This window comes from Leuresthes tenuis, unplaced genomic scaffold (genome assembly GCF_036924035.1).
Source record: "Leuresthes tenuis unplaced genomic scaffold, fLeuTen1.0.hap1 SCAF_8, whole genome shotgun sequence".
NCBI lineage: Eukaryota > Metazoa > Chordata > Actinopteri > Atheriniformes > Atherinopsidae > Leuresthes > Leuresthes tenuis.
The window spans coordinates 9,699,212-9,723,083 of record NW_027325362.1 but is presented as its reverse complement, the minus strand read 5'-3'; the positions used below and the strand labels follow the sequence as shown (position 1 = coordinate 9,723,083).

General features: G+C 38.8%; 1 protein-coding gene across 8 annotated transcripts in view; it reads right to left on the bottom strand.

Annotated features, from left to right (window-relative positions):
- oprm1 (opioid receptor, mu 1) overlaps positions 1 to 23,573 on the bottom strand; it is a 30,503-nt gene extending 6,930 nt beyond the window's left edge. For all 8 annotated transcript variants that reach the window (XR_011917010.1, XM_072390760.1, XM_072390761.1 and 5 more), the window contains exons 1-2: positions 22,728 to 23,573; positions 793 to 1,142 (exon numbers count right to left, since the gene is read on the bottom strand). Coding sequence is in view for 7 of the 8 variants with exons in the window: in XM_072390760.1 (XP_072246861.1) it covers positions 793 to 1,142; positions 22,728 to 22,984 (607 nt within the window). In the remaining variant the exon portion in view is untranslated. The remainder of the gene's footprint in view (positions 1 to 792; positions 1,143 to 22,727) is intronic.
- Between the last annotated feature and the right edge of the window lie 299 nt (positions 23,574 to 23,872).

The following is a 23,872-nucleotide window of genomic DNA, read 5'->3' as shown; positions in this document are numbered from 1 at the left end:
ATTTCTCGGATATTAAATTATATCTGTGCAGACACTGGTCAGTCACATGGTTTTATCATTTGCCGGTCAGAGCAGAAACAGCTGGCAAGTCATTGATTTTATACTTTGTCAGGTTAAATTAGACTCAAAAGGTTGTTGCCATGATATCCAGTATGATAATACAAATATCTTCCAAACAGGTAAAAACCACCTCAGGAAAAACCACCTTATTTTCTTTTTGTGCTTTACTACATTTTAAACCTTTTTTTTTCTAAATAAGAATAAAAAGCAGCAAAGGAAACCTGGCGAATGGCAGTTTTCTCCTGATTACCGCTTCGGTTACAGAAAGACATTTTGTCTGAGATGTCCATCTCTGCAAGCATTTGACCCCGTGGACACCTGCATTAGCTTTATACAGTTGCTGTATTTGGACAGTTACAAAGAAGATGAAGGAAAAAAAAAGGTTTGTCTCTTCCTTTGAAGCCTGCCAGAGTATTTAATTACTTTGTCAAGCTGGAATGATGAGCATGCACTGAATGTGTTTCATCTTTTTTGTGCCTCTGTGCTTCCTTTTAACAAAAGAATAAAGATTTTTACATATAGTTGTGGGAGGTTTGGACAGTCTGTTAAGGTTATTGTTTCTCCATTCAGTTCTTTACAACAAGAAAAGAATGGGTGGAAAAATCTATATTTTGCCATTAAAATTTTATTTCCTTCAGCAATATTTCCAGAAGGTCTCATTCTGTGTAATTTTCAAAATGATTTCCCAGTGTTGCAAAGTCTTTGGTTCATAGCACGTGTGTTCATGCTTACGAGTGACGGTGGTAGAGGCCATGAACATGACAGGTAACCCGATGGCTGAGGAGAGAATCCAGTTGCAGACATTGACGATTTTGGCATTGCGTGGTGTCCTGAAGTCCAGCGCTTTGACAGGGTGGCAGACAGCGACGTAGCGGTCGATGCTCATGGTGGTGAGAGTGAAGATAGAGGTGAACATGTTGTAGTAGTCTATGGACATCGCCATCTTGCACAGCATGTCACCAAACGGCCAGGTGCCCATTAGGTAGTTGACACTCTGAAATGGAAGTGTGCTGGTCACCATGGCGTCTGCCAGAGCGAGGTTGAAGATGTAGATGTTGGTGGCTGTCTTCATCTTAGTGTACCTGCACAGAAAACATGAGGTCATTAGGTTATGAGCCTGCCAATGCTTTTTCACAGCAGGAAGACTCATTTGAAGTCACTTTGTTTTCTCTCCGTTTTTTTGTTGTTGTTTTGTTTCTACTATTTTGTATTTGTTTTACACCTCTTTTTAGTCATGTTGAGTGACTGTACAGGAGTACAAGTAGTAATAGGTGCTGTATTAGTGTCCAAGGCTCTCGGATCTACCACTGAGCTCTGAGGCGGTATGTTTACATGACGTTAGAAAAAATGTAATCACTGTTTTAGTCCGACCAAAACCAAACTTTTAAATGCCTACAGATATTTGAATCAAATTGAAACTTTACCAAATCACATTTATCAAAGTTGGACTAAGAAATACTGCAGTTGGGAGTCTAGTCACTCGTACATGTATATGGAAGTAACTGAAGAAGTCTGTACATACAAAAAGAAAAGAGCTGCTAACAAAAGAGAAATTCTTGCAACAATATTGCAAAATTCAAAAGCATTCAGCATGCACAAAATGTACAGAGTTGTATAGCTGCCCAATTCACCAGCTGAGATGGTACCAATGTGCCAGCAGATTAATTACATGACAGTTGTTTTAACCTGTCACGTAATAGATCAACTGAATAAGTCCCAATACTAACAAGCTGAAAGCTGATACTCCCCACCACCTAGTACAGAACTGAAGAAGCCTTTGGATGAGAGGTTAAATGTCTTCAAGATCCAAGAAGAAGTCCAGTTGCCCTTATTCAAGCTACCATAACCTGGATGATCAACATACTTTAGAGTTTCAGTCAGTAAGTAAGATTGTATTTATACAGCACTTTTCAAGGTAAAAATCACAAAGTGCTTCACAGTGAAATACAGGAAACATGAAAAATATAAAAACATAATGACAAAACCTTATCAAAAGTTTAAACTCGTTTATAGAAGTTTTAACCATTGTAGCAAATGTTAACCGTGTTGACTGACCTTGTTTCTCTTTGGCTTTAGATAAGATGCAAACCCATAACAAATTACCATACTGTGTGATGATTTTTCTTTAATGTATTGTAAATCTTTTTAATTCCCACAGTAGTAGTAGTAGTTGTTGCTACTTCCTCAAATCAGTTGTGAAATCTTGGTTTCCGAAGACTAAAGCATCAGTCCTTGAGGTTGTAAATCTCACCACAAATGGGAAAACATGCAGGCAATGTAAAACCAGAGGATGATAATATCCTTTGGAAGTGAAAAGAATAAATAGAAAGGGCATTTAAATGTCAAGTCAATTGACATCATATTGACTGAAGACAAAGAAGACTGAAGTCAAGTAAAGCTGTAAAGCCTCAGTATGCAGCAGTTTTTTCCTCGAAGAATTTCAAGGATGGTCCTCTTTTATTCTATTTCACTGGAACGTCCCTTCAGTCTTTATGGTGTATTGAACAAAGTAAAGAGGCAGTTCAAAGAGAGTTGATATAGTGAAGTGTTTATAGAAAGCAGAACAAACTGTGTGCATCCATCTGCTCAGAGAGATGAGGATGAAACACAGATGGTTGAAACAACTCAACTGTTTAGATCTCTTGTCAGCAAAGACGTATACTTCGTTTAGTGATTGCTGTTCGTGCAGTGAGGCAATGGCCTGAAGCTGGATGCCATCAAAAGACCTAAAATGATTCAACACATACATCATTATCCACATACCCATAACCCAAATCAAATACTAAGAAACAACCTTCACAATTCACAGATTCTGAGGTCATGCTCACTGTAAAATATTTATATACATGGCTGAAAAAGGTGTGAAAAGTTCAGCCTCACCCTGCAGCTCAAGACCACATTCAAATGTTTGAGGAGTGAAGTCTGACATTTAATCAAGCTGTATTTGTTTCATAATGTTAAATATAGGAAGGATTTCTACTGTTTGGACTCCCTAATATGGCCAAAAAGCTGTGGGCTATTATAGAGCATGAATGGGCCATTATGCAGTAAAACGCTAATCATTGCAAATAATTAAGCTTTAATAAAACAATGTGAGAATTAGATGACTCTGCCTGCCACAACACACATCTGCCCTCAGGATGAATCCTGTCTTGATGGTTGTGGAATAGTTTTTTTTTAATGAAATTTTAATTGTTATTATCATTTCTAGAGTCTTTGCGCCTCTAACAATACTGTTAATAACAGAAGTTTGAGTAATGAGCTAGTTTGACTCAGCATAAAAAAGAGTGTTGAAACAGTAACAATAGAAATGTCATGCGGTTTCATTCTGTAGCTCTGAACAGCCAAAAGGAAGAATCTTTCTTTGCAAACTCTTCATGAACAAAGAAAAATGTTACATTTTTCTTTTAATCAAACCCAATCACCAGGGGGGTCATACTCTTGCTGCAGTGTTGCACATGAAGAATACTTGGGCGAATCCCTGCTGTGTTATTACTTATTTTGAATCTACAAAATGATGATGCTATATCAAATCTACAGGCCTTCTCATTATTAAACTCCACTCATTCCACCATTGAGGTTATTTACATCTGTTTTGTTCTATCCCTCTCCTCAATAATCCCAAATCCTCTGAACAACCTGGATGACAGTTCTGATTAGGTCTGTCACTGACAGCCTTGTGTGTTTGTTATCGCAGACTTTATTTGCACTGGGACCTACAGGGCACTTCACACTGCAGTAGAAGCCGCATCACTGAATGGTGCGCTTGAGCTGGATGTAATTTCCAACATCCCCTTATTGATTTAAAGACCTTGGTGAACACAGCTGCTGTGTTGCCTGTTTGAAGCTTATGTGCAACATATGAGTTTGAGTAGCCTCAACTCATGTAAATGAACAGAATGAGGTGTTACCTAATCAGGTTTCAGCTTCAATTTAATCATTACCCTTGAAACTTGTCATTATGATCAACAATCTGTTGCTAATGAGTTTTCATATAATATTACACGATTCAACTGTTTATTGTTGACAGAAACTTTTGCTGCTTTTATGAATATTGCTGCCTGTGAAAACTTTAAATAGCTTTTTATTTCATGTCCACAAAAACTGATCCTCTCCTCTCTACTGAGATGTATGATGACGACCAGTTGATACCAACACAATACACTCCAAAGTGTTATAACATTGGAGTGAAATTGATGGTTTAGCTACTTGAGGCGACTGAGATTAAACAGAGAAATGAGACAAAAGCAGAGGTGGGTTTCCTCTTATTTTGAGCATCTATGTTGCTCAAGTCACTTGCTGAAATCAGAGACATCTAAAGCATCCCTGTTTCTGCCTCCCACCTCGCAGGTGTTTGGAGATGTTTTATTGACTTGATAGAAAAATTAATGCATAACATAAAAATATTGAGTTTAGGTTTGTGAAAGGATTCATTCTTGTTGTTAAAATCAAACACTTTGAATAATAACATGTCAAATTAACATAAAAAACATTGAGCACATTTCCACACAAATATATTTCTTTCAGCACTGAGCAATTCTGTTGTTTTAAATTCATCCATTTGAGTTGGGCCAACATAATCTACTGGGGGTAGATTTATGCCCATTTACTGGGGGTGGACCCCAACTTAATTTGGTGGATTGAACTAACTCCCCATAGTCAGTTTAAAGAAGAAGTTTACTAATATCAGTCTTGTTGATTCAGTTTGTTCTGTTTAAATTGATAGACAAAATACTTGTTCATACAACAAGATTAAATGTATTTTCAGTGGAGATTATGTAGACATAATCCATATTTATTAAGTGAATCAAGCAAAATGACTTAATGCTGACATAAACTAATATATCCGGTAGAAATTTGTTCAATTATTTTCTTTCCACCACTAGTGCCCACCTAAGTGTTAGGTCTTGTCCCAGGCCAGGCTTAAAACTTTCTCAGGGTTGGTTCAGGTGACCCAGAACCATCTTTTACTTAAACTGCTATGGCCCTGGACTGCTGGGGGATCTCCCATGATTCACTATATGCGACATTGCTGTTGTATTAACTTGGATCTCTCTTTTTTTCCTTTCTCAGCAGGTATCCCTGGCCTGGTGTTATGGTGCTCGTTGACTCCTCTTTTCTATCTTCTCAACCCGTTGAGGCAGATCACCACCCTTCCTGAGTCTGGTTCCGTTGGAAGTTTCTTCCTCTTAAAATTGAGTTTTCCTTTCCACTGTCGCCTTGTGCGTGCTCAGGACTTGGGATTGGATCAAAATGAAGTTTCAGTGCAATCTGCTGGCTTAGTTGGGCAATTTGAATTGGCATTATAGAAATTAGACTAATATGGTTTTCAGTTACTTTGACTTAATTGGATTACAATTCGTGTCATTGAATTCTATTATAGTTGGATTGAGATTTAATGTATTTTTAAAGTGTTTTAAGATGGCATTTGTTGTGAATTGGCCTTACATCAATAAAAACTAAATGGAACTGAACTTGCTCCGCACACAGGTTAAAGCAGGGTAACAGATTGTGTTTGTTTGGATCTTCATCCAAGTCCTGTTTGTCTTCAGAGATTTGCCAGGAGCCTTTGCTGTAGCTCTAGAAAACTAACCCCAGAGGATCAGTTGATGGGAAATAAGTGTTCTTTACAGAGGTGGCACCACTGAGAGGCAATGTTTGGAAAGAAGTTCTGAAATCTGATAATTCCAAATAGACCCACTGCTCCTCCACACTGAGAGGGGTCAGCTCAGGTGGCTCAGGCTCCTAATAAAGACATCTCCTTTTTTTATTGCTTTCATTTTCACTCATTGTTTGGTTTGGTGAAGGCAACAAGACGACTTGTTTAGGTATGAGAGAAAGATAATGGTAACTGTATTACACATTTTTCTGTGAGACTGAGCCTTGTCTTTCCTCAGCTGGATCAACATCCCCACAGTATTTATAAAATTCTAAGGATGACAGATATTTGGGGTGTATTCAAAGTAAAAAAAAAATCTGTAATCTGGGTAATGTATAAATATTAGCAGTCAATGCCATGGCTGAGATTTTCCACATTGGAACTGCACCAACTACTATCTCATTCTAATGCATGGACTGGGTTTTATAAGACTGTGTTTGACTGAGTGCAGGGCTTTTGTTCCTGCAGCATGTGCAGGATGTTTTGTCTGTGCATTCACAGCATGTACGTGTTATGTATGTTAGAGAAAATCTGCATCACTTGTAATGAAAACTGAAATTAAAATAGGAAATCAATTTGTAGGCTTTGACTAGTGGTCATGAGCTAATTTGACCTATATCAAACACACTAGCTGTTTGCTCAAATAATTAGCCTGAAAAGTCAAGTGTGTTTGAGTCGAGGGTGAGCAGATGATTGGGGCTTATTTATTATACAAATATATTACAAATCTGCATGCATTAAATCAGGCCAAAATGGGTTTTCATCAAAGCCATATTAAAGCATGAAGGGTTTTTTTGCCATGAGATGCTACCTTAAATTAAGTAATCTAGCATTTATCCTTGTATAATTTGCTTTGACAAACATATTCTCAAGGGATCATGTTGTTTGCAGCATGGATTTTATTCAGTAAAATACATTGATCACAGCTGAACAAATGACCATTAAAAACAGCTCATTATGCTTAAGCTGCAGTGATTTCAAATTGAAAATTGACTGAATACATGTAGTGTCAGTGAATGTTTACATGTTCTGTTTGTATATGTTTGATATAATTTCAAACTACTTTATTCTCGTTTGAAGAACTGCACACTGGCTGTTGCACATGGTTACGCCTATTCCAGCAGGTAATTCATCAAATTCTAAACAAATCCAAAAGGGCATTTTAATAACAATTTATGTGTCAGACTGACTCGCACCATAGTGTTACAAAATGGATATTAACTCAGGAAATGACACCATATTACTTCATAAGATTCTAAATTAATTTCTAAGCCAGAGACAATTATTTCATAAGTATCATTCACACAGCTAATCCCACACAGATGTTTCTCATTTTGGAAGTTAACTTTGACAACTCATGCAACTCATGATACGAACATGGTCTCATTATATGTCAAAGACAGACTGATGTGAAGTAAAAGAGCTTAATGAAAATAATCCAAAACAGTGCTTTTGGTGAAATATTATAATCAATGGCCCTCCATCAATGCTTTTTCATCTTTTACTCGCTTCTTATGTGTCTTCAATGTTTTGAATATGAGGACAGAAAACAATTAGATAAATCTGATATGTTTTTGTCATGTGTGAAAACAACAGGGGGGATGAGGCATTTCATAAACTTATCCCACCCATTCCCAGCTGAAAAAGAGAGATACAGACGGTCCTCTGAGATTCATTATTCAAAGATCAAAACTCTTTAGGAACTATCTAGAAATCCAGGTGTCACTAAAATAGTGTTTATTCACTATCAAATTATTTTTCATTCAAGCCCAAAAAGTGGGACTGTATTGAAAATGCATTAAAATAAACAACCGTGATTCTTACATTCACTTTAATTCTTATTTCGGTGCAGAGAATATGGACCCAGGACAGTTTTTTTGTCTTGTAAACTTAATCTAATTTGTAATTCCACCTTAGTTTTTGCATTTTCAACCTGCAAACTTCAAGTGTGCAACAGGACTGGGTCATTATGACATTTTTAGTTAAAAAAATTCTCCACACAAGCCCTATTAGTAAACGGTAAGGACTGAGGGCAGGCAGTCCATTACCCGTGCCCTCTTCTTCCGCATTCATATTTTCATATCTTTACAACGTGTGCAGAATGTAGTTCTGTATTGTCTTGTTGAAAATTGCACGGAAGTTCCTGGAAAGGGTGTCGTCTTGAAGGCAGGATATGTTGCTTTGAATTTAAATGAACCTTTCTACAACAATGCTGCCCTCACAGAAGTGTAGATAAGCTTTGCCAAGATACAATTGGCACAACCTCATACCATCACAGAGCCTGTTTTCTTTCTTTTTTTACAAAAAAATTAGCTTATTGCATTTTGGATGGTTCTTTTTTGTCTTTAATCCTGAGTACATATTTCTTCCAAAGATCTTGAATACAAAGTGGTCTGACCATCCCTGATGCCTCAGAACCCATAGAAGTCGCCTCTGAACAAGGTAACATAAGGTTTCGTTTTGAACAGTAAAGTTTCCAAATAGCATTTGTTTATAGAACTCTGCATTCTAGTGCTTGATAAAAGTTTCCTACAGTAATATCTTGCCCATGTGCTTATATCGGCTAAGTCCTGAAGCTGTCTGAGGGCTTGCAGATCACAGGTGTCCAATTATGCTTGCACCCGTTAAGGCGCTAAAAGTTGTCGAGATTCCTTGAATAGTTTAATAAAACGATGCATTGTTGAGAAAAAAAATCTGTAAATCCCTTCAACCTTTCTTTGTTGAACATTGCTTTTGAAACATTTTGATGATTTTCTCACGTTTGTTAACAAACTGGAAACCTTCTGCCCATCATCACAGCTTTTGTACCAAATTGTGATTACTATCACCTGTTGAAGTCACCCGTTTGAAATAACATCATAATCGCTTTCATTTTTGTCGTCTCATCACTGGCTCTAAATTGCTCCTTTTTTGATAGCGTTTCAGGCCTGAAATTCAAACATGGCTCTTATCTTACCATCTAAATGACTTTGACTAGAAAACATATTAAAATATTTTCAATGTTTTCTTCTGTAAGCAGTAAAGTAAAAGTCCAAATACATTATCATTTTCTCTTCTGAACTTGTTTTTTTCAAACCATCCCAACTTGTTGAATTTAGATTCCGAAAAAGTATTTTAAATAGATGGCAGAAGAATATGAAGACTGGTTGTTGTGAAAAAAAATACATGAATCATGAATTACTCTGGTTTTCACCCTCCTCTAGTTGAACTACCTTTTGATAAATGCATGCTGTATGGCACATTATTTGAGAGAAAATTAGCATAACTTCTTCCCTGGCTTCTTAATGAGCTTAATTTCTTGTTGAAATGTATCAACATGATTCACCTGTGCAAAAGATAAATGTGCAAAATGGTCTCAGTGGGCATATTTAATTCCATCAAAAGTTAATAGATTTGGAAAATGTTTTTAGCATCGGATAGGATGAATTTACACACCCTTGAGCTTTGTCCAAGAACACAATCTAATTACTGCTGACTAATATCCAGGCCTTATTGGTCTCGACAGTAACAGTAGCAGGCCTGAACCAATGTGGGACGACAGGCAGGCAGGCAGGAGAAGAAAAAAATTCTGCTCTTGTGGCACGTCTCCACTTCATAAAAGTGCTAAACAGTGTGGAGCCATTCGGATCCTGTATGTTAATCAGTAGATGTCTGTGTGTGTTTTCTCATGGCAGAATTAGAATTTACCATGGCAACAACTGTGATAAAGCAGAGCCCAAGCTGATGGATGTAACATTCCTTTTTCAATCATGCTTCTGTGTGGATAAAATAAAATAAGCTCAGATTTACTGTGGCAGCCACACGAGGCCATTTACACACAAGAGGCATCGTGTTCCAAGCTCTGAAACTGCATCATGTTGAAACAGGAAAACATACATGGTTTGTGCCTGTTAAAGGTCTGGGTGCACATTTCTATGTTCATGCAGTATGTTTCATCTCACTCCCATTAGCTCATGTTGTCTAGTGGTTTCACTATCAACCAGTGGATATAACCTGTACTGTTGCATAATTCAAAGAATGTTCAGACTTGCCTTGACAGATAGATTAGTTCAGTTTATCTTTAATTAATGCTACAGTAATGGAACATAAAAGCAATGGCTATTAACATTTGAGTTGGAAAAAAAGAGAAAAGGATCTCATACTGAAATTATATTCATATTGTAAAGATTTGAGCAAGATTTCTCAGCAGTTACTGCTAATGCCTTGCCTTATTTTCCGCGGCTTACTTGGTGTGGTGCGTGGTGAGTCAAAATAATAATCACAGGATGCTACAAGATCTTAAGAGCTTTGTGAAATTGGTAGACAAGCCGCTCTTTAAGAACCACACTGAGCTTTGATTTTGAGCAAACCTGTAGGGAATCCACATCTTGCCATCGTACTTAACAATTGTAAAAAATAAAAACCCACACACTTGTGTTGAAACGCTCTAAACAGAAACTGCTTACTTTTTACAGCTTTTGTAACACAGCAACCTAAACATAATTCATCATTAGCCCCTGAAGCTGGCCTGTGTGTTTGTAGTCTTGCATATGATTCATGAGCTGCTGCTGGGTGCAGATAAACCATTAAGTCCTGGTTGCAGAAACAAAGGCTGCTCATGCGAACAGACGTCTGTATGCTTCTGGCTCTGACCCAAAACACTGTCCACACTGCGAGGAACACGATGAATGAGGGTGCAGGGTGAGACAGAGTGAATGTGGTTCTGTGGTAAAGCAGTTACAGGGTATTAAGATTGTTCTGTTTGTGTGAACTATGTTGTGAAAGGATACATTTTTGATCACACTATATGTAAAATTAAGATATCAATAAAGGTACATACACTAGTGTATATAGTATATATATGTGCCGCAAGTAGCCACATAACAGCACATATGAGCTAACAGAGCAATAGTACGCGTTCTTTCATTCATTCGTCTTAAAGTATTGGTGAAATAAAGACAGATAATGGCTTATTTAGAGGCTGCATCGTCCCTGCCCTGTTTACTCCGTTATATGGATATACACCGATCACGAGTTTTATAAATAGCTTCCGAAGGATGCCCACTTTCACCAAACTGTTCTCGGTGGGTAGATAAACGTATTTCATGCCAGAAATAAGGTCTCGGTTTAAAAAAAAAAAAAACGGAGAAGAAGAAATAAAGCAAGGATGTGGATCTGAAATGGAGACAAACTCCAGGTCTATGCATATTTGTTTCATGTCCCACCCAGAAGGACAAGTTATATATAGTGTTGTGACATTTTGACAAAAACCTCTGAAATGGATTGATTTAGCCATACAGAAAAAAAAGAATTAAAGTACATTATCTTTGTTTTAATATACTATAAATAATACATTTATGTCCGAAAGAATGAAAAAACAGCATTGAACTGGACTGCCATCGTACTTCTCAGTGAATCAAATCACTTCAAACTGGAAGTGTTATGTTGGCAAACATTTTGTTTTTTTGTTTGTATCTCTCTATCGACTGACAGGAGCCACTTACTTCCATTCCCTTCCATCCCTGTGCAGTCATACGGCCACATGTCAAGTCATGTGACATCAACCCACTTCTCTACTAGATTATGATCACTGAGAGCCAGCAAAGCATACAAAGGCATTCTGTAAGCACAACTGACTGTAAACTAAAGAGACCACAAACAGCAAACAGTGTTTATTGATACTGAACTGAAGCATGAGTAGAGCTGTTAATAAGAAAGGTGATATATTCATCCTGTGCAACGGTGTGAAGGCTACATCCTTCAACTCAGCTGTAGCAATGAGCTGTGGCTAATGAAAAAGAACAACACGATGAATACAAGCCAATGGAATTAGCCCCCATCACCCCCCACCATCAAATCGAGTGGGTTTACTTTAAGAGAACAGATGAAGAGTTTCCCTTATCCCATAAAAGTTGGGACACTGCATAAAATGTAAATAAAAACCGAATGCAATCATTTGCAGGTCTCATAAAACAATATATTTATATTTTCCAATAGAACATGGAAAACACGTAATGTTTACAGTAAAACATTTTACCATTTCATTTTTAATTTGATGGCAACATTAATATCTAACATAAGGTTGGAATGGGTGCAACAAAATGCTGGAAAAGCAAGTGCTACTTGATAAAAGCAGCTGGAGTAACATGAAGAAAACCTTACAGAGTTAGAGGTAAGGATGGACAGAGGCTCAGCAGTCTACAGAGGACTGTGACTACTAACTGTGAAGCAGCTGCAGAATGATGTTTTTCAATGTAAAATTTCAAAGACTTTGAATATTACATCATCTATAATATGAAATAGCATCAAAGATTCTGAGACTCTGGAGACATCTCTGTGTGTAAGGGACACAGATGAAAATCATTTTTGGTTTTTCAGGCTCTCAGGCAGCACTGCACTAAAAGCAGGCATAATTATGTCAGGGAAATCATTGCATGGGCTCAGAAACATTTTTAAATCATTGTTTGTGAACATAGTTCACCGTGCCATTCACTAATACTGGATAAAGCTCTATCTCATTTAAAATAGACTGCAGCAAAGTGGACAACTGTTCTGTGGTCAGACGAATCAAATTAAACAATTCTTTTTGAAAATCAAGGATGGCGTGCCCTCCGGACAAAAGATGAGAGAAACCCTGCATGTCTGATGGTAGGGGGAAGCATAAGTGCCTATGGATCTGGTACCTTGCACATCTGGAAAGGAGGCAGCAATGCTGAAAGGTACAGATTTTAGAGCAACATATACAAATGCCTTTTTCAGGGCAGGTTTTGCATATTCAGGCAAGCCAACAATAAACCTCGTATTACAACAGCATTGTTGTGTAATTAAACAGTCCAGGTGCTGACTGCCCTGACTATAGTCCAATCCTATAATCAGTTGAAAACATACAACAAAGAAGGCCCAGAACAGTCGAGCAGCTACAATCATATATCAGACAACAATGGGACATCATTCTTCTCCTCAAGGTCCAGCAACTGGTCTCCTCAGTTCCCAGACATTTAGAGGCAGTTGTTACAAGAAGGGATGCTGCACAGGGGTAAACATGGCCCGGTCCCAACCTTTTTGAGCTGTGTTGCTTTCATCAAATTCAAGAGGAGTTAATATTTTTCATAAAACAGTAAAGTGTATCACTTTCAGCATTAGATATTTTCTCAATGCTGTATTGGACATAAAAAATCATATTTTACACAGCGTCCCAACTTTTTTCCTGGGCAATCCCATTTAGTTTCCCTCAGAAACTAAAGATCCATTTTCTAAAGATCTATCTAATAACATGCTTACTTATTTGTGTCATGTGTCATGGCGGATGTATGGGATCCATGAACCCTGACAAAGCAAGTTGATGGTCAAAATTACTCATGTTAAACAGTATGTTCAACATTTGTCAGTGTCTTTCAACAGGTTAACTAAATTACTACATTTTTAGTGCAGCTCTAATCAGGACAGGAATTCCTGTGGCACAAAGATTCTTACCATAGTCTTACCATCCAAAATTAATTTCCACACAAACATGCACAGATTAACTCTGAGTTTAATTCTATGTGTTGTCATAGAAACTACCAATGGCAATATAATTCTGATTAAGACGAAGCCTAATGATTTCCTGAGGATTTTATGTTTGTCAGCAGGACAGAAAGTCAACACTGAATGATTGATAACTTTATCACACTGTGCTGTATTTTAGCAGAACAACCACAGCGAGAGACACAAAGCAGGAGCTCAGTGAAAGTGGAACCGAGTACCAGCAGCGTGTGCAAAAAACTTTAGAGAAGTGGAACAAAAATACGAGGGTGGAGGGATTGATAGTTATTTACTTTGTCAAAAATGTTAAGGCAGCATGTAAGGACTATTTACAGAATGAGAACAACATGGGTCACTGATGGAATTTGTCTTTGGATCAAACTGGCCTCCCCCTGTCAACAAAAATAAAATAAAAATCTTGTATTCTAATTCTGTTTTAAAGTAACGTGTCACGACTGCTTTAATTTACTTCTTTACTCTACCTTAGAGAGCGAAAAACAGAAAATCAAAGCAGACGATTAAATTGAACTGATATAAAGAGCAGAGGATTGTGTGTTTGCATATAAGGCTTAATTTACTCATGTAAATGGTATTAGTATGTGGCTGCAAGGCTCTGTAGTCCAGCAGACATCTAAAATTGACTGAAGAAGCCTGTATTCGGCTTGACAACTCACATTTCCTTAGCTGTCACAGAAGAGCTGCTGTGACTCACACACATGTACAAAGCTATGGGCTTAAATTTGTCTAAAAACATAACTGCAAACGCACAGAGGGTGATCTACAAATATACCTTGAGTTACATATGTTTTTCTATCCACAAAAACAAATTTCCGATTTGTAAATCGTGTGTTGGTTTTTACAAATACGTGTATTTGTAAAAATATAATTTTCTATTTGCAAAACAAAAAGCCATCTGTGAAACTGAAAATTCTGTTTGTGAATTGTGACTCAGCATTTGTGGATCACCAATCACATATTCATATTTTTGAGACATTCTTTCCGCAAATTCACACAGATCCACAAACAAATAGCTCGTGATTCACAAAGCACCATCCTGTAGGTGGCACTGTTGTTCGTTGATGTATCTATGGCTCGGCTTAAGAACGACGAAGAAAGAAGATCGCTGATTAGCAGTAACCATAGTAACGACATGGATGCATCAGTTGGATGTGATAACCATAGACATATAAACAATCAGCCTAAGGTTAGCGGGTTTTTGTTCCAACCATGCAGCAGCTAGGGTTGCCAACCGTCCCTTGAAAAATGGAATCGTCACGTATTTAGCACGGTGCTTTTGTTTCTAAATATGGGACGATTCTGCTTTTCAAGGGACTGTTGGCAACCCTAGCAGCAGCACAGCTGACTTGTTTCATTCAATCAACTGAAGGTTAAGACCTTCAGTGCAGACACTTCAGTTGATTGAATAAAACTTGCAGCCACACCGGTCCTTTCACGGATCAGTTTGACACCTGTGGTGTAAAGCCTAATCTTAGCGGCCCTTACACACACACCAGGCATGCTTTCTGATGGCAACATCAGCGCGTTAGTTTAACTGGCTACCGTAATAACTGGAGGTTGAGTCTGCAAGCAACTTTTTTTCTGCCCCATTCAATATCAAAATTGGGGACAGGTTTAACTGGGGACAGGTCACTGAAACCAGGGACGTCTGGTCACACTAGCTTAGTAAGGTTGTCAACATTATAATGGCCTACATGTTGGCTCATAGCGCGAGTCCGTTGCTAATGGACTGATTGACTGAAAACAACACAAAGGTGGCTGAAATAAAACTTTAAAACTACAGACTAGCAACAAACAGCATCCATAAATGTTATCACATCCAACTGACAGATGGACAGTGTTGTGACAGATGTGCTGCTGCTGGAGCGGAGGGTTGATGCTCAAAGGAACAAAACGATGCCCACTTATAAGAACTCACACTCCCCGCAGAGGCTCAGACTCTCTCTTCTGAATGCTACTTGTTTGAACTTTACAAAATCATTACCATAATATTTTTTACCATATAAAGCCTTTATTCAAGAGTTTTTGTTTGTTTTCTTTTTTTTGTCAGTGTTACATTGCTGTCCAACCACATTAAGACTTAACAGGTAATCACTCTTTTAATGTATTTCAGAATAAATCATTACATACAGCTAGTGTTTCTTATCTAAGTGCATCAAACACACCTCCCGGCAGTACAAGTAATTGCAAAGCAAGTGAGAAATCGAGGAAATGAACAACAAGATAGCTTTTATTGAACGAAGGTACAATTATGCCTTTTTTTATACAATTACATGTAAATTGTTGTCCTGTCATAGGAAACACACTAGGATACACAAACACACCTCTCTGCTTTTCTGCACAGCCACCATGTGATCAGTGACAGAAACATTTCATAAAAACATCTGTCAGCATAGAGAGGTGAAGAATCTGAACGCTTCTGATTGGCCTGACTGAACACAATGATCAGAATCCATGAAAACAAAGACAAACTCTGTTGAGGGAAGCAATGAAGCTTCGTGCCCAGGAAACTTGACTGTCAAAATCAAGCTTTGGTGTAAGTGCAATGAGGAACATCTGCTCGCTCTCATCTGCTTTCATTCTTGCCCTTTGGATTTCTCCTCTGCTTTCTTGTCAACCCCTTCCTACTCACAAACATTCCCCATTTATTATGTGGTCACTGCTCTGGTCCAGCGGTCTTCCTGTCCACTACACATAAAGCCAATCAATGTTTTTTCTTTTTTTAATTCTACTTCTGTTGTCATTCTCCTTCCACATTGTATCTCTCGCACTCCACCATCTCCACCTTCTCCAGACACACAATATGGAGCCAAATCAGAAATCTGTTTTTTCCTAAATCCACCAGCAGCAGCTGCACTCCAGGCCCTTACCCATCATTCTGTGTCATTCTGCCGTACAGCACCACCAGAGTCTAATCACCAAACATTTTTATTCCAATTCTTTGTACGTCACAAAATTTTGTGTGACCTTTTTAATTGGACTCTCCTCTTTAAATTGTAGTGAATAGGGGCCATTTGGAAAATGTAGGTAGCAACAACAAATACCAAATACATGCAATTAAGATAATTAGAACTGAAAAGTATGATGAGAGGTCCATGTTTTGTTCATTATAAGCAGGAGCTAAATGAAAGATTTCTAAATTAATATTTTAGGAGATAATTGTCCATTCTCATTGAAAACCACAACCTAAACATGCCGAGGTCAGAGATGTTACATTTTAAATGAGCAAAACCCTAACCATAAAAAACTCCCTCAAAAGCCATGTAATCTTACACACTGCATGCACTCAACAACCTCAACAACACAAGTATTGTGTTCTGCTCATGGTTAGACGATGTTCATCCACTTAATTGTGAGTCACTTCTGTAATGGTTTTCCAACAGCGGAAATGAGAAAACCATTTGGGGTCATGTCCACATCATCTGTTTGTTGCTTAGGAACACTGCTTTTAATGGGTGGAGGGCCTTTGACTAAAAGTCTCTTTGTGTCCTTCACCCCTTTCAGCAACAACAACAGCAGTGGGAAGGGCCACAGCTGTCAGAGTGCAACAAAGTTACAACAAATTAGGGCATTTGTTGACCTTATTGACTTGTTTTGTTTGCTCATCTTTGACACTTGAGGAAAATCACATTTTCTCAAAAAGACAGAGATCTACAGAGGAATAAATCTAAAATCCCACGCGTATTTTGAAATGCCAGTCTTGGCGAAGAAAAGCATTTTTAACAATATCTATCATTGTGTATGAAGAGCAGAATCAGGTTGAGTGAGTGAGTCAGGTTGCATATGACAGATGGATAAAAGAGCCATGAGCATCCATCAATCATCGATTATGGAAAATCTGTCTGTTCTTCCCTCCTGTTTAATTAATCCTTGCTCCTTTTTCCAGCCTCCTTAATGCGCACAGTAAGAGTGACAGTCACTACTGTCCTCAAAATAATTGCCTTCTGTTATTTTCTAAGTCTCCATGGAACAATTTCTTGGCCTTTTTGGTTTCTTCCTGTCTTTCTTTTTTTCAGTTCAACAGAACACATCCTGCTGAAACAGACTGACAGAGCTCTAATACCCCAGCAGTGTCCAGTGGAGGTGGCTAAGAAGCTCATTACCCAAACACACACAGTCTGATTAGCTCTCTGTACTCTCTCCTCATAACGGTCACTTTAACAAGAATTTAGACCCCGTAATACACTGTTCTTTGCAGATACACGCATTTCGCGGGCGCAGTGGGCAGAATTTGCACTGTGCTGCTTTTTGTTGACAGCTTGTAGTGGAGGTCCTGAATACATTTGTCTTGACTCATTTGCGCCAGATGAGTTTGTCAATACCTTAAAGCAAACAAGGTCATTTAAGTATAAAATCTGAATAAGTGTGGCAATTATCGAGCTGTCTGCTCATCATTGGGCTGGATATTTAGTGTGATGCAGCTGTTAAAAACTCAGGTCAGAGTAGATCACAGAAGTTGGCTTTTAAAAGTTAAATTAGGTATATATGCCACACAGAAACCTAGTGGAATACACCTCTGTAATGACTTGTTGTTGTGTTTGGGTGACAGGTTCAAGACTGCTGGTAGAACAGACTTCCCCAGTCAGTTTACCTTCTCTTCTGCAAACAAGAGCAGGACTCACATCTATTAGAGAAATGTTTGTGAGTTGACATGATCATCCAAAGCAATCAGGAGCAATTTGCACTCAAAGATCCTGAGGATTTTTTCTAATGCTATGCAAACTCAGAGATAATTTGCATTGAATAGAAGGAAGTCATTCTCTTTCATCCCATGCCATCCACATCTTATAAATGATTTCAGCTGTGTTTCTAAAACAATTTCAATAATTTAGGTGAAGTACTTCAACAGCCCTAGATCCTTTATTCTGATTGAGGTGTTGCTGTTTGAAAAAAAGAGGTTCACATTTTTCAGGTTTGTCTTAAAACTGAAATGCCCATGCATACTGAACGCCCACTGATGGCTGTAATTATTCTACTTGTCCATACTTTATTTGATACCTTACTTAAAAAATCTTGTACAATGAGGACAAATCTCTCACTCCTTCTTTGCTTCATGCAGTATGAGTTAGACAAACTGAGACTCTACTTCTGCAATAAACAACAGACTCGGTCGATTGTACAAGATGTTGTTTTCACTCCCTATTGCATCTCCCTATTGTAATGTAAGCTTGGTAACCTAGAGAATGGAGCTCTCTAACATTTAAACATCTCCAGGTGGTTTTGATGCATAAATCAAACCAAACACAGAGTGAGAACTTGAAGTTGAATCCGAAAGTAAACAAAATGAAAAATAGATGATGCCAGGTGTAACTCAAATGCGTGCCTCTGTCTGTGATGAAGCTTACATAGACTGTTGCTTTTTTTTAAGACTGGGAATGCTCCTATGTTATTTCAGCAACATATATATGGCTCATTCAGATAATTCCTCCTAGGTCATAACAGACACCTGTTGAAGACAAGAGGAGAAATCAGACAGGGTGAACTTGTGTTCAAAAAGACAGACTCTTTCCAACTGAAACGGCTCACACAGTATATGTCTCTAAGCTATTTTAAGGAAATGTGTTGGACATGTGCTGGCCTTAGTGAGACCTAACATTTGCAAGGAAAACTTTTTGCAGACTTGACTGCAGATTTTAAACATGAAACAGTCATAAAGCACAACAACAGCATGAAAGGTTGACTGTGCAGGAACAGATGCACTAACAGAATTGCAGCGTGTCTGCCAGTACCAGTTCGAAGCCAGGAATTCCACAATCTGTCTGCAGAAGAGGTTGGAAAACAAAATATAATAATTCAATGCAGTGTTTCGTTGTCCATTTCTTACCAAAGCATTTATCAACATTATCTTTAAGATGGAAAAACAATTATTGTGTACAATGCTGATTTAAGTGGTCCTCCAAAAGGGGGACCAATGTATTGCTTTGTGACTTTGTGCAAGAACAATCATCTAATCTTGAATGTGAACTAGACAAAGAAGGTCAGTGTGGATTTTAGGAGTTGTTTTCATTCCTTCAGCCGACGTGAAGGTGATGAACTACAGATACCTGCTTTACCTGGACAATAGACTGAACTGCAAATGCAACACAGAAGCTGTCTACAAGAGAGGACAGAGCATACTCTGCTTCCAGTTTACATCTTTCAACATATGCAGCAAGATGTTGCACATCCTCCAATACTCTGTGGTGACATCACCTGTTGGGGCAGCAGCATCTGAGCCAGTGACTCACAAGAACTGAACAAACGGTGTTGGGAACTGTTCTGTAGTCCCGAAGGGATTGTGGAAAGAGTGTTGTACAAGCTGCTAAACAAAGTGGACGACACACCCTCAGCACAGTGATCGACCTGTCCAGACCTAAAGCTTCATTCAGAACACATCGCTAAAACCTGATGCTTGTCTGGAAACCCTAAACTTCCCCTCAAGTAAAACATTTTATTTCTCAGCTTTTTACTTGTTAGCCTCTGAAAAAACTACAAACATGAAATTAAAACTGTTTCAGAAGTTAAGCTTTAAGTTTTTACTGTAAATTAATGACTTTGCCCATGATGTTAATCTATGTTGTTTAAATCAAAACAATAAAACTGTCTTGACAATGTTGAAGCAACATGTGTTGTTCCTGGCTTGAAAGGTAAAACTTGGCATAGGTCACTCAAGGTCATAATGGTTTAAATAATGGAGAAACATCAATTAGAGCCTTCTTTTGCTCCACTGCAATAAGAATAGCACAGAGGGTCATTCCTATCCACCTCCATCACATTTTACAAAGACTTACTGCAAAGGAAAGGGACTCCTTGAAGATGAGTACATGATCTACCTACCTCTATATTCATTTTAACCTCGCAATAGATTTTTCCCCTCTTACTCAGCATGAATTTAATTTCCCTTTGTGGTTAATAAAGTGCCCCATCTAATCAGATAAGAGTTGCAGGCAGGATAATCAGAGCTGTGCAGGGCATCTTTCTGGCATCTTTTCTTGATCAATTAGTCCCCTAAGAGCAAAGGTTTTTGTGAATCAGTACAAGTTTGTTCTGAGAGTTCGCTTTTGTCCTATGATGAAACCTTATTATCCTGATGGAAGTGGTATCTTTCAGGCTGAAAGTAATGAAAAGTGCTTGATATGTCATGAAAAGCTTTAAGCTGTTTAGACTGCAGGTGAGCATTAACCTGGCTGACATAAAACCGCAAGTTGGTTATCTGAAACTCAGTATGACAAGCCTCTATTCAGCGTGTCATGCAGCAAGGGGTAAGACAAATCTATCAGCGAGGATCTCTGGCATAAGACTCAGGAACAGGATTTTGTTCACTATTGTAATAACTTCATATTTACTTTAGAAGGGTTTCAAACTTTCAAATGTAAAGAACAAACGTTACACTCTCACAGAGTCATAGAAATATTATCTTACATGCTAAAAGCAACAGAATTATATAAGATGGGATTTGTTTGTCTGCCTAAATGCATCAACACGAGTTTAGGTCAGCAAGCACAGATGGTTGTAAACGAGTTTCAGTAATGCTCCGGCTGCTGAATGTGACCATCTAACTACAGCTGCACATTCAGCTGGATGGGATGTGGAAGCAAGGGTTTGGGGAGGTGGCGGACTCATTTTGTAGTCATCAAGCTCAAAACACCTCCCAGTGTTTCCATGGCAACAGAAGCAATCTGCACTGGCACTGTATTCCTTGTGGAACCCAGCACTTTCTGTTCAACCGCAATTGATTTTTCAAATTGAGCGTGCAGCTTTCTGGTCATGTCTGTTTGCTCACTACAAGTTTGCGGATGTTTGCAGAGTTTTGCAGCGAGCAAATGGACAGAGAGATAAAGGGTGAGAGGGAGATACTTTATGGCTTTGAGGTTGTCATTACTGTCTGAAAGCGAAAAAAAACAAAACATCTCTCATCCTTCGCTGTCTCCATTTAATCTGGCCAAACTGCATTCAAGACCCTCATTGTCAAATTTTGACAGAGAGTTCAGGACAACAAGTGATTACCCATCCACTGTATCATTACTTAAATACCAGTTCATGCCCAATATGACAAGATAAAGAAAAAGGGCAGGCAGAAACAGAAAAACAAAGACTGATAAATGTCAGTGCCATGAGCACTTTTTTATCCTTTACATTTCTCACGATTCCCTCAAAGTCTCATTCGCTCAAAAAGTTGCAGAAAACCAGTAAAACCTTTCTTGGTAACACATGCAGACTTACATAGACGTATGTGTGTACTGAACTGCAAATCCTCCTCTTGGCCACTTTTCACTTACTCTATCAGACCAGTGAAGTGGGTAATTGCTAGTTGGACACATGAAAGCGAGCCCCCTCTCCTCACCCTTCACTTTCTCATTGGTCACCATCAATCTTTCTACCCTCAGCCCTTCACTCATTCCCAGCTTTTCTCCACGCGCACTTGTCTTAATTTTCCTGCTGGGTGCTACCTTTTTCTACCTGAAAGAGCCTCGTCTGGAGTGACACGTCATCAATTAACCAACAAAAATGTCAGGTTGTCATATCTAATATGAGACCTGCTCCACAGTTAAACCATCTCAAATGGAAAGATGATTTCTTTTTTAATACAAGTGTGCTTTAGTTTAATACACAGTGTATTCTGATTCTGATGAATGCCAACCGGTACTGAAATCAGAGGTGAGGCCCATTCTGAACTAAGAAGTGGCCTTTAAGTTTGACCTTTTCTCACAGTCCATGTATTATTATTACCCTAAAGAGAGTAAAAGCCAATCCTGTGATGGAAATTTTTTTTAAAGATATTAATCAAAGGCAGTAAAGCAAACTGATTATACATGAAGCCTGGATGTCAGAAAAAAATGTGGCAACAAATAGTTTTGTCTTTTCTGGAAATCAAGCAGTTACAAATTTAATTTTGTGTGTAAAATCAGAAACTCTCGAGCTGAGAGCAGAGGAGCAAATGTGGTTAACTTTCAGAACACACTAGCTGTGTGCCAGTTGTTTGTTTTAACAAATTTCCCAACTATTTATGGAGTATTCTCTAATTTGCATGAACAGAGGACACTGGAGTCACACACAGTGGCATCTGACAGGCTCTATGGTGCATAATGGTTTTGTTTAGCGCTCACATGGAAGTAATGTGGCGCATCTTGTCACACCACTGCGATTTCCCAGTTATTCATGGCATTGCACATCAAAGTGGCACATGGAGCGATATGAATTCATACGGTTAAAAAGTGTGTATTTGTGCTTCAGCTTTTCGCTCTCTTCTGATCTCTCGTCCTGCTCGACTTCTGCGCTCTGGAGCAGTTTCCTGCGAGGTGAGAGATATTTTACGCAGCTTGCACAACAGCGCATTCATGGGGTTTAGTTTGCCACACACACACACACACACACACACACACCTTTGTGTCCAACAGACAACAAGCAACTACATGAGTTCGTTTCAAACGTTTAAAATGCATAAAATATGGGCAAACAAAAATGGCTGAGAACTTAAATCTGCTCATTTAAGAGTTATTTTCTGTTTTACCTGACAATGATGAACATGATCAGCACGTTTCCCACCAGCCCCACCATGCACACGATGGAGTAGAGAGCGGTGATTACAATCGCAATTATAACCGGATTGGCTTCGTCCTCCAGGCTGCCGGTCAGTCTGCGGTCATCGCCGCATCGCGCCCCAGCGAAGCTCGCGTTGTCGGTGAAGTTCGTACAGAAGCTGCTGTTGTAGAACAAGGGAAGCTGGCCCCGGTGATCTGCGTCCGAACTGTTGCCGGCGCTCTCCATGGTCCTCGCTCGGTATGTGCGCCTTTTCCACCCCGCCTCAGGAGCAAGTCGACTCGGTCCCTGAGCTTGTCTGTCGTTTGCTCGGAGAAACGCTTCAGCTTCAAACGTTTCAGGCACGGGACAAACCGCCGGTGACGCGAAAACTCGGCGTGTTGAAGAATGTGGTGTGGCGTTGTTCGGGTAATAAGTTTACTGACAACCCTCGTGCGGCACAGTGAGCCCGAGCGGGACAGAGGCGACAGTGTAAAAATGAATTTGGTTCATTTGCTCGCTTTCTTTCTTCCTTCCTTCCTTCCCCAGTCAAGTCCAAGTCAAGTCCAACCTCCCCACTTTCTTCCTCCCTCTATCTTTCTTATATCCTCTTTCTTACAGTGCGTAGCTACTCCTTTATTATTTTTGTCCTTATTGTATTTCAGCTTCACTGTCCTCCTTGCACATCATTTCTGTGTTCATCCTATCTTTCTGCACGCCCACCTCCTCTTTAACTCATCTTGCCAAATGGGACCATTTATTTCTTCTTTCCTTTTTCCTCCCCAATCGTTTTGGCCATTTTTTTTTTGCTCTTTCCAGGTTTTCTTTCCTCAAGGATGATTCCCTTTTGTTTACCCTTTGCCTCACATTTCCTCTACTTTCACTCTGCATTCTTTTATTCATGACTTCCCCTCCTTCCCCCAACTCTTTCCCTGTAATTTATATTGTTCTGCTCCCTCCATTCTCACCTGTCCTTAGTTTCTTTTTATGCGTGATTATACACAGACACACATCGCTCAAAGAACACGAAAATGATTTCAGAACAAATATGCAGTGACACCACCATTTCGTGTATTAGCTGTTGGAGTATAAATCACTAGCAACACGTAGTAAAAGTGACATCTGAGGACAGTAAAG